Source organism: Symsagittifera roscoffensis, chromosome 3 (genome assembly GCF_963678635.1).
Source record: "Symsagittifera roscoffensis chromosome 3, txSymRosc1.1, whole genome shotgun sequence".
Lineage (NCBI taxonomy): Eukaryota > Metazoa > Xenacoelomorpha > Acoela > Convolutidae > Symsagittifera > Symsagittifera roscoffensis.
This window is the reverse complement of record NC_087064.1, coordinates 68,910,474-68,921,881: the sequence shown is the minus strand read 5'-3', so window position 1 is coordinate 68,921,881 and position 11,408 is coordinate 68,910,474. Positions and strand designations below refer to the sequence as shown.

General features: G+C 36.9%; 1 protein-coding gene across 2 annotated transcripts; it reads left to right on the top strand.

The window, feature by feature from the left end:
- Nucleotides 1-259: 259 nt before the first annotated feature.
- LOC134841167 (uncharacterized) lies at nucleotides 260-10,180 on the top strand. Of its 2 annotated transcripts, none has more exons than XM_063856971.1 (8): nucleotides 260-407; nucleotides 1,200-1,294; nucleotides 1,565-1,648; nucleotides 3,949-4,100; nucleotides 4,713-4,939; nucleotides 7,859-8,159; nucleotides 8,907-9,177; nucleotides 9,831-10,180. In XM_063856971.1, exons 1-8 carry the CDS (start codon nucleotides 338-340, stop codon nucleotides 10,107-10,109), a joined length of 1,479 nt encoding a protein of 492 aa, XP_063713041.1. In that variant the 5' UTR covers nucleotides 260-337; the 3' UTR covers nucleotides 10,110-10,180. The 2 variants fall into 2 exon arrangements, with proteins under 2 accessions (XP_063713041.1, XP_063713040.1); XM_063856970.1 differs by having other exon boundaries at nucleotides 269-407; nucleotides 4,716-4,939.
- The last annotated feature ends 1,228 nt before the right edge of the window (nucleotides 10,181-11,408 follow it).

Below are 11,408 nucleotides of genomic sequence, written 5' to 3'. Positions count from 1 at the left end.
TTTTTTCTGGATAAATAGTTTATAGATTTACCAATAAATCTAGGATAAGATAGTAATTAATAGAGAATTCTCAGCGGCGCTTCAACAGGTTGAAATACTTTCTGCGCGTGCTAAAGTTGTTTATCTTTCAATGATAAGTTTTATTTATTGTTGGATTACTGCGGAACAAATTTATTTATTTATTCATTTACTATTTCCACCCTATGTGGTATCTAGTAAAGAATCTCTCCCTCCCCCCTCTCTTTAACAAAATCTGTGTTTAGAGTGGCGAGAGGCCTTTCGACTGTTCGACAGAGACGGGGATGGATCGATCACGGTTGAGGAGATAGGGACTGTGATGAGGAGTCTGGGACAGCACCCCACCGACACAGACCTCACTGACATGATCAAGGATGTCGACATTGACGGTAAGGGGGGGGGGGGTTGTAAAGGCTCTATTGGAGGGATAGTGGCAGAGTGGGGACGGGGTTGTTTTAAATCGCGCATGACATAGAAGTGAAAATTTTTTTAGCAGTGAAAAAATAGCAACTAGTGAATAAATTTTTTTTTATGTGGTGAATATTATTTTCCGTTTATATTTTTTTGAGTGTTGTTTTTTGATTTAATGAACAAAACGGGTTTAACACCCGAACCCTGAAAAGAGTTTCACTCGGAGAAGGGGGAGCAGCGCTGGAGAAAGGGTTGGAGGGTAAAACGGGCAGGACTAATGAGAAAGAATGGTTAAATTGGGCTAATGAGATAATAATGGGCTAATACGAGGAAAGTAGTGGACAGTGCTGGTACACTTTGTGTCAGTTTGAGTGGTTGCACTAAATTAATGAACACAAGGGAGGCTCTTGGTTGGTTGGTGGCGTATTGTTAAGAGTCGAAGATCGGTGTGGTCGAAAATTAATTGTTCAGAAGCCTTAAAAAGTTTTTCATTTATCTCTTTCTTTATTTGTTTATGCTTGCTTTGAATCTTGTTGCAGAATAAACTTGTGGTGCTTGTAACCTAAAGTGAGGCAACAATTCTCAGCCCCAGAAAAATAATCAAAAAACGTCCATGTAGTTCATTTGCATGGGAACAACAGCGGCTCTCCGTAAAAAAATGATCGGCTCTTTTGTGTATCGTATATCTCGTTCGCGCATAAATGATTTTAAAGTTGAAAGATTATATCTGAGCTCTTGTTTGAAAATTTTTGCATGTTATTTGTTTTTAGGGTCGCACACTATAGACTTCAGTGAGTTCCTGTACATGATGGCGAAGAAGATGAGAGATACTGACTCGGAGGAGGAACTCAGAAGTGCATTCAAGGTATTAAAAACAACATGTGCTATGAATGAAGAGCACACTTAATATGGTGCACTTGTAAGTTTGATGAACATCTTTTTATGAAAACATTATTTATAGTTGCAATTTTTATTTGAACGATAACAATCGAGTAATTCGAAGTTTGAATAATTCGAAACGATTGGAATAATTAAAACTCAAAAAAGGCGTACATACTTTCAGCTATCAAAGTTCTTTTACTAAATGGAATATGTGCTTCTTTTTGTCGCTACAAACCCTGCTGTCTTTTTGTAGGTGTTCGATAAAGACAACCTTGGAGAGATAGACACGGACCAGATGCGCAGTATCCTCCGACTGTCCAAGATGAGCGAGGAAGAGGTACGGAACATACGTTCTGTAATGATGTTTTGTTTTATCTTTTGAGTTACGTATAATTTATGATCAACTTTTTTTTATACTTTCAGATACTTTGTTTAAACTTTTTTTACTTTGTGTTTTACCTTTTTGCAATTTTCAAGAACAAAAAATGGCATTCGATTGATATACATTTTAAATACATTTTAGCCGTCAATCGAATCCCCAAAAAATGCTTATGCCAAATCTCCAAAAAAAATTATTTGACATTTTTGATTTCAAGATAAATTATGTGATATCGCAAGATAATAATAACTAGATAATTTTGTCTGAGCTAGAAAAACGATCATACTTGTCGATGTACTCGTTGGGGTCGATCAAACCTGTTAGGAGACCCGCATGGTGGCTTTAGATAGAGGGTTTTATTTGTTCTTCCGGCTTGGTTGTGTAGATGGCAACTTGAATAGTATTGGGAAAAGAGTAGCTTTATATGATGTTTTACAGAAAGGCATGTTTTACAGGAAGGCATTTAGTATTTAGGTGTTTGAATTTTGTACTTTTAGTGCACCCATTTACAGTGCGGAGGGCGGCTTTACGTACAGTTTGTAAATTTTGGATGGAGGTAGTGCTGATTTTGTGACCATGCTGGGGCGGCGTACTCTACATTTTGTCTAATCATAGCTTTGTGCATAATTAGAAAGGTTTCCATATTTTCAGGACTGAGCTACGATTCTTGCCTTTAGTAGCTTGAATCTAGCAGTGCAGTGAATATATGCATGGGTCTAAGTTGAGTCATAGTTTTTTGGAGTTGTGGTCCAGTGGGAGCAGAGTGTACTGGAGTTTGACTTGGTGTGAGTCTTCTAGTTTTTTGAGCCACGTAAGAATAGTGTTACTGAGCATTTGGAGAGAAAAAATTTCAAATTGAAAGTGTCGAAGAAGGTGTAAATGGAGTCTAGATAAGCGGAGAGAGAAAAAGATAGAGTTTTGATATTTGTGCGTTGAGTCTAGACATTGAAACCCTCTGGATATGATATAATGGTTTTATTTTCAAGAAAGGGAATCGCGGTCATAGTACTTGAGAGTGTGGGGGATATGACTGAGCCTTGAGAGACTCCACTGCTGACTATTCTCGCTTTGGTTAGATGGTCTCTGAAAAAGGATCTGACCTGTTTACCGCTGAAATAGTTGCTTAGCCAGCGGCTGGTAGGTTCAGGCATTAAGGAGTTTGTCAATTTTTCAATGCCGGAATGCTGGCTCAAGCAACCGAAGGCTTTTAATAGATCTAAAGCTACAAAAAGTGTTCTTTTAGGGGCAATTTTTGAACAAAACCATGAGAAAATAAATTGTCTAAGGAGGTTATGACGCTGGTGGAGTGCAGGGGCAGGAAGCGTGTTGGTGTGGCTTATGTTTTAGGTGTTGTTTTATTTGAGGAATGAGGAGTGCTTCAACAATTTTGATAACTGGGCTGAGTAGGGAAATAGGGCGATAAGATTTAGACAGAGTGGGGTCTTTAAAGGGTTTATCGAGGGGAAGTATGGAGACTGTTTTCAAAATTGATGGGATCTGCGAAGCGCGCAAATTAGATTTATGACTTTAGTGAGGAAGTCAAGGGCAGTTTTTTTGAGATGTTTCAAGTGAGTCATTGCAAGCCCATTGAGACCGAAAACTTGAGATGGACGCGTCATTTTTTTTTGCATTTCTTCATTTCAACAGTAGAAAACTGAGGCGCATCTACAAAGGAGAGTTGCCTTGCGTATCTCTTTATGTTACGATTCCGTTTGCAAGTTTTGTGTGTTAGCGCGAAGAGTGAGTTGAACATTAAATACGTTCGCTATTGAAAAGGGGTCAGTGAGGGACTTTGAGTTGGGAAGTATATTGTGGTTTGAGTCTTCGGGGCGTGAATCGTTCAAAGTGTGCACTAATTGCCAAAGTTTGCTGACGTTGGTTCTATGGCTACTCGAAGTCCCGAATTCGCGCCAAGTTTTCTCCTGATTAGCATTGGATATTTTGCTATATTTTTGTTGAGAGCGGTAATGTTGGGGCCGGTGGGTTCAATGAGTCTAATGTGGTCGCGTTGTTTGATTAAGACTTTGGCTTCGTCTGGAATGCAGGCTTTCTCGGATTTGCGGCGGCCGCAGGGGATATGGTGGTTGACTGATTGGAGGATTGCGTCCCTGGATACTTTCTCGCCTTTGTAAACATCGTTAGGGTCCTATTTATTAGAGAGTTTTTCATGGGTTTTCCCCCTCGCGAGGCCTGGCTCCTGTGATAAGCCAGGAGTTGACTTCCGTGGACAGGTTAAACAAGACAAGTTCTTTTTGCAGATAGAGGAATTGGTGCGCGTGGCGGACAGGGAGTGCAGGGGTGTGGTGCAGTATGACGTCACATTCCGCCAATGGTGTCCATCTACGGAGAAGTACTGGGAGACAGTGGCCCGACAATATCACAGACACAACAGAAGCAACTTCAGATATAGGTTCTTTTCCAACGGAGCGCTGATCCTCAATACTTTTATAAAAAACTAAGGCATGCTGAAACGTGCTATTAAGGATTTGACCCCCTCGCCGCACAAACACCCAAAAAACCCACTTTTTGCTAAAGCAAACGATTTTGCTAACGACATCCATTTTCAGTCGAAAAACCTAATTTTTTTCTAGACGCGCTTTTGGCGCCATTATATGCTTGAGGGGGATCTATTCAGTTGATAATTCTCGTTGATTGTGCAATAAAAGTGAAAATGATAAATCAAAAATAAAATACAAGAAGTATAGGTTATAAAGTATAATGATTAGCAAGAACAAGAATAGCCAGTTGCTATCCAACTAGCACGAAACTTCCCGACCACCAGGGATTCAGAAAGGATATTCAAACACAAAGAGGAAAAAAAAACAAAAAAAACTGAAAAAAAATCTCAATTTTTTTAGAGTTCGAATCACAATCCATAGGGCTTTAATATGAAAAAACACTTGATTCTATGTAGAATTTTTTGGGGGTAATATTTCAAGCAAAACTAGCGGATAGGTTCTTCCCTTCCATCACAGAATAGCAATTTAAAAAAAATACAAAAGACTGGAAAAGAGCCCAAAAGCAGAAACGCTAAATCAACGCGCAAACAACAGCTGCAGAAAGAAAATCAACACACCGATTCTAATGAAGATACGAGCAAGAGGAGCAAAAGAGTCCGGCAGACGAGAATAGTGGTCCAGGGTATACTGGCCCGGTTTTTGGGTCTCAACCAGTCGATAAGGGGGAAATCTAAGCCATCTCAGGCACATACACAAGTGGAGATGGTATCAATGATGTCAGGAGAACCAGGTTAGACTATTTACGGCTTTTTGTTAGTTCCCCTTTTTAATTTTTGCAAAAAAATTGGAACCAAAAAGCCATTTGTAAACTTTTTTCTGTTTAATTAATTTTGCCCATTTTGTTTGGGAAGGGAAACTGGAAAACAGCCGCACTTACTTACATTTATCACATAAAAAGGGTTCGACTGCCTTGGATAAAAGAGAAATTTGAAACTTGACTGATTTTATTTGGACTCCTTTAGATTGGACTTTGGAAGTCGTGCTTTTTCGTATCCGACCCAAAAATGAAAAAAAATTATGCAGATAATGTAGCAAAGACCTAAAAAATTGATTTGAATCGCTTGAAAATTCATTTGGTTTGATACAAAATGTAAATTAAAATGCCAATTTGAATCGATTCTAATTTGGTTTAAATCCATGTTTTGTCAACTTATTTTGTTTTCATTTTTGTCCGAGTTTTACTAACAACAAAATCGATTTATATCAATTCAAATCAAGTTTTGTCTTCAACTTTTAGGCAACAAAATCGGTTTTGTTTTCTACCGTTAAAGTTCATTTAATCCATTCTATCGTAAATCGCTTTCTATTCTAGATTATCTGTAAAAATATCTATTTAAATCGATTTCAATCTCAAGTTTGACATTGCGGTGTAACAAACGTCTTGAAAATTATATCAAAGTCAGCCTAGCCTCTCTTACGTAGCTGAAGTTTAGGAAGGGTCAAAACACCAAAATATTTTAAGAAACATCTATTTTTGATTGATAGACAATGTTATTTTTACTAAAATAAAACATCCCTTTTTTTCTTTTAAAACAACTCTTTAACAATTTGCGCAATTTGTTTGTAGACTGCCCGCACCGGAGTTCCATGGATAATAATCGATTATATTGGAAAAATGTTGTCTGAAATGTTGTCATTATAATCCATTATAATCCATTATAATCCATTATTGTGGCAAATTTAGACCACGTAATCGATTATGTGGTCATTAAAATCGATTTTTTTTGAAAAATAAAAATCCATTATAATCCATTATAATCCATTATTATCCATTTTTTTCTTCAATATAATCGACTATTTTGTCAAGAAAATCCATTATATTCCATTTTTTTTTCGTTAATTAGGCTATTCTATTTTTAGTTCTTTCTATGTCTGGAAGAAAAAAGCAAGTTTAAAAATGTAAGATTACTAAGTTTTCCTAAAAACATGCAGGGTAAAGTTTTGGGTATAATATAAACGTTCCAGGTCTGGGTAATATAAACGTTCCAGGTCTGGGTAATATAAACGTTCCAGGTCTGGGTAATATAAACGTTCCAGGGCAGGTTGAAATAATATAAAATTACGAAGGATTATTAGTCATATTTTGTCATGTTTGGGTCTATTTGCGTTTTAAAGTCAATTTGAGGTCGCACAATTTCTAAAAAAAAATTTCGAAAATTTGAAAAAAATTTTGTCAAAAAAAATTATGAAAATATATATTGAATTTAATTTATTCCATACTAAGCACCTGACATTGGTAACAGTTTTCCTGAAAATTTAAAAGAAGAAATTCGCAATTATAATCAATTATAATCGATTATAATCAATTAAAAATGGAATATTTTGCTTTAAAAACAAATTTTATTCTCTTTCAAAAATAATCGATTATAATCCATTATAATCTATTATATTGGGATTATATTGCTTAGAGAAATAGTATCATTATAATCCATTTTAAATCGATTATAATCGATTATTTTTGTAGTTTTATTGATATTGTCAACAAAAATCCAATATAATCGATTATTATCCATGGAACTCCGGTGCGGGTGTTCTTTTAAAAAACTTTGTTTGCGTGAGTGAGAGGTTGACTTTAAATTAAATTTCACTTTTTTAACTCATTAGATTTAACGTAAATTTTGATTGACTTAGAGAAGCCAAAAGGACTCATTTCTGGGATAAAGTTTTAGTCCCGAAATTCGCTAACCAATTGCTGCGCTATAATAACTCTGGTAAAATTCTTAGCTTTTTTTGTTCATCAGTTTTGGCCTTATCTCAGCCCAAATTCAAATTTGATTCATTTTGATCGGATATTTTAAATCAGCACTGTATCTATTTTGGCTGTATAGCGGAAAAACCCTTGAAGTCTTGCTATGACATAATCCCGTCTCAAAATATTTTTTTTTCAAAGCAATTTAGCGTATAATTAAGTCACCAAAAGATAAAATTCGCACCATTGCGAGCAAATATTGAGACGAAAGTTTGCACCTAATACAATTGCATTAGCCAAAATTCTTCTCAGAGTCATAGATTTCTCCTTTTTAATTGCAAACACAGGTCAGGTTTAAGCAGAACTTGAAAGCATAGACAGGAGTCCTCAATAAAAAGTGGGAGATACTTAACAATATACCCTCGTATGGTATCTACTAAAGACTTTCTACCCCTATAGACAAAAGCAATAATTTACCACCAAAGCTCTCGATTTGAAATCAATTTTTGCTACTTTCTGATTGGTCAAAAATTTGCAGATTGATTTTGCCTTACAAACCACTCTTCCTTTGTTGAGAGGGGGAGATTGTATAGTAGATCCAAAAAGTGCATTGAATGTAAGTCGTGTATTTCTCAATTTATTTTCTTAAAACTAATGTTCGAATCAATCGTACAATCTTACCCCCTCCCCCCCTTAGTGACCTGCCGTAGAATGCCCTCCCCAATTCTGTATAAAATTTGCATTTCATACAAGCGGGCAAATAAAATTGAATTGGTTTTTACACTTTTTTATGCGGGCTTGCATTTTATGCTATTTGTTACACAAATTAATATTTTATTTCAATTTTATTTAGTGATACGGATAATTTTTAGCTTATAAAAAACCCATATTTCCTCCCCCTTAAACCGATTTGAGGGTGGGGGAATTGTACGGTTGATCCAAGTTTTCATCCTGTTCAAGATTCATCTTCATCGTTGGCCAGTCCGTTTACTCAAACCCATTCCAATGTCCCCAGAAGCGCGTCTCTTTGTGCAACCAGCTCTGCAATGACAGTAGCAGTCACCACAGCCACTCCATCTCTGGCCCAAGTCCATAAAGATGACTCATCGATAAACCAACCGGATCCAGCTAAACAACTGCAGTATGATAAAGAGCTACACTACCAAACCGCTTCCATGAAGCATCACCCAAATACGGCCCCCATTTTAGCCTCCGCTTCAGTCCTCTCCGTTCAAGGAGACCCAGCCAGCTATAACCGAAGGCAAGTGTCTCTTTTTCTCTGGATCTTCTAATACCTAATTTGGATATTACAGGGAGAAAATTTTAAAAGACCTCTTATCTTGTTTGAACCTAATTTTCTTTGGAAAGCGGTAGACTTTATATAATTTGAGAAATAAAACATCAGTGATTTAACGCTAGTCCACCATCGACCCTGTGTACCTGACATTTGTGTCCAACAAAATTGCCCAAAAGATTGGAAAAAACCCAAACAAAATATGCCCAGAAATTTGGATCACAAAGTGTCCTCCTTAAACTTGCGATGTTTTTACCAGCTCATGAGGGCAAGCACGTGTTTGCAGTGCTTCTGCAACTCTAAAATAACTTAAACTTGGATAAAGTTGGATAACTTGACTTGGGGCAATTTTGTTTTGGACACAAATTTTTGAGTAAATTTCACATTTTTGGTGTATTTTTTTTCTGGCAAACAATCATTCGAAAATCAAGTTTCTATGCCCTCAAACTTTCATGCTTGATTCGAGGATTCGGATTTTTTCCAGTTCCCCCTTTGATTTTTTTCTGAAATTCAATTCATGGAATTCTATTTAACATGATTTTTTATGTTAAAAATTGCATCAAAACGTAACAGCGTGAAAAGGTGAACAAATTTTCACAACAATTCTTATATGCAAAATTCCGTTTAAACAATTTTCGAACAGTTTTGTTTTGTAATTTTACGAGGGGGCTGGGAAACTCTGGAAAAAAAGCCGAAGAATCTACGTTTATCCAGGTGTTCGCTCAGTGGCAGTGGGGTCAATTGGGGCTTGGGCGAAGAAAAAACTCCCCCTATAGTATCTCGATCCACCAGCAAACCCAAAATAGCTTCTGTCATCAGAGAGGAGTCCAGAGGCAGTCTCACAGTTGGACTATACGAGGGGGTTGAAGGAGGGGTGGGGGCAAGGGGCGACAGGCTAAGTCTCCCACGATCAAATGAGTTACGTCACTCTTCTGCTTCCATTTCTCCCACTAGCAGAAGGTACACCGATTCCAGGTTGTCAAAGGTAAGTTTGCCAAAATGGTTCAATTTGCGCGGCGTTTTTTGGTTGTTGCTGCAAATTTGCGATAATTTTTGGCTGCTGAAAGTTAGTCGGCTGTTCTGTTGATGGTTTCTCTGATGAAATTACATCCTTTAGAGCAGTAGCGGGCTTAGGGGGGAGGGAAACTTGGGAGAGGTGAGTAGGCTTGAGAGGACGCCTTCCTTTTCTTCAGGGATTCGACTTATTGGCGACCCATCGGTTCCCCCTTTGTTTTAAGTTAACTATTTTTAGCTGACCCAACCTAAGCGCTTTGATTCGGTTGAAGCGCTTGGATTAGTTTTTTCGAGAGTTTCAGTTTTCTTAAACTTTTTAAAGACAATCATATAGCAGCACGTCGTCAAGTCTCAAAATAGGGAACTACAAGGTATGGGCATCGATTGCCCCTTAGAAGCCAGTAATTCAAAAACATATTCACGCAAGGCTAACACAAAGTGAACACAAAACTGACAAAACATGGCCTTGAGAAACTCATTGAACTCAGGGTAACGTTTTTTTAGTTGCAATTAAAAAAATTTGGGGCGTATTGAAAAAGCTCTTCCTGTAAAACCACTCGCTTTTCCACATTGCGTCCTCTCCGAGGTTCGATCCCCATACCAGTCTGACTTTTTTTAATTTAGACTGGCCGAATGCGCACTCTTCAGAAACAAAACACGATGCTAGTGGCACCCACTGAGTTCGAAGAGATTCATTCCCAGGACACTTCAAGAAGACATCTGCAAACGAGACACCACCAACAGTTCCAACAGAGTCATCAGTTCCAGGACTTCAGTGACATTGTCAATTATGTCGTACAGTCTTACAGTAGACAGTCGGTGGCACAAGCGAGCGTTTCAGACGAGACGAAACAGCAGAAGTTGCCAAGAGTTTGCACCACGAACAACGTCACCGGAAACTGACTCAAATAAAAAGCTGTATATTTGTCATGAGGAATTCATTATTGAAAACAAACAGACAATTAAACTACGTTCGAAACAAAACACAAAAATTGATAAAATTTGAGTAATTCTAAAATGATCAAAAATTCATATTTCTCATACCTTTTACATTTTTCAATTTTGTTCAAAGATTTCAAAAGTATTGAAATATGTTGTAATTATAGCGAAAGAGCAGAAACGTTTGAAGCGCAGTGATTTTTGCAAAAAAAAAACTATTGATAAACTTCTTCAAAAATCTCTTTTTTCGAAATCTACTGAAACTTACCTACTGAAACTTACATTCATAAAAACATTAATAGTCGCTAAAATTTCATTAAAAATGCAAACTCACAGTTGGAGTGACATCCTCATCCACTCTCCTGTCGGTAAATTTGCCGAATACCAAAACATAGACCATTTTTTTGACAGAGAGAAAACGTATTTGAATTTTTTAGGAGACCGAAACACGACTAGAATTTATTTAGTATGATGCTAAAACCATTCAGCCACATACGCGCTTGCTGAATAGATATCGCACAGAAAAACGATCATTAAATCAAAATATTGCCCGTAATTTTCATACTATTTGACATTTTGACTTAAGAAACATCATTACTCTGTAGTTTTTGCAAAATAAACCTCAGAAAAATAACTTTTATTTCAAAAACTTTGCAAATGAATAGTCACGAATATCACACTAGCTCGGGAAAGTTGATTTTATTTAAAACCTTCAATTAAAAAAATCTCCAACCATAGAAGTATCATAGAACTTGCTCAGTTTATGGAATGGTATGTCGCATTTCGTTATTCGCATATTTGGCCCTAACAATTTTGTTCGCTCAGTTCACAACCACATATTAAACGCAAAAATTTCCATTGGCCGTGCAAAAAAGTTCCATTAAAATTAATTATGGAAAATGCTAAAAATACATCGGGACGAATTGTGAGAGAAAAGTTGGGGAAAAACGTGTGAGAGGCGAGATGTTCCCTTGAAATCAAGAGGGGCAAAACGTGCCATTTCCGCATGGCACGTTTAAAAACTGCACTAACTTTGGCTGCTGCTAATTTGGCGTCTCTTTTTTGTCGGCCGCATTAATTTTATAACGATAATATCAAAGATGGGGACGATTTAGGATTTTTTCGAAAAGGGGCAACTTTTCGAAAAAAAGACAACATTTTGACGTTTCAGCCACCTGAAACTGAATTTTCTAAAAAAACACAATCTCAGCGATAGTTGATATGAACATGTCAGCTCATGAAGTAATTTTCTCAATTTTTGTA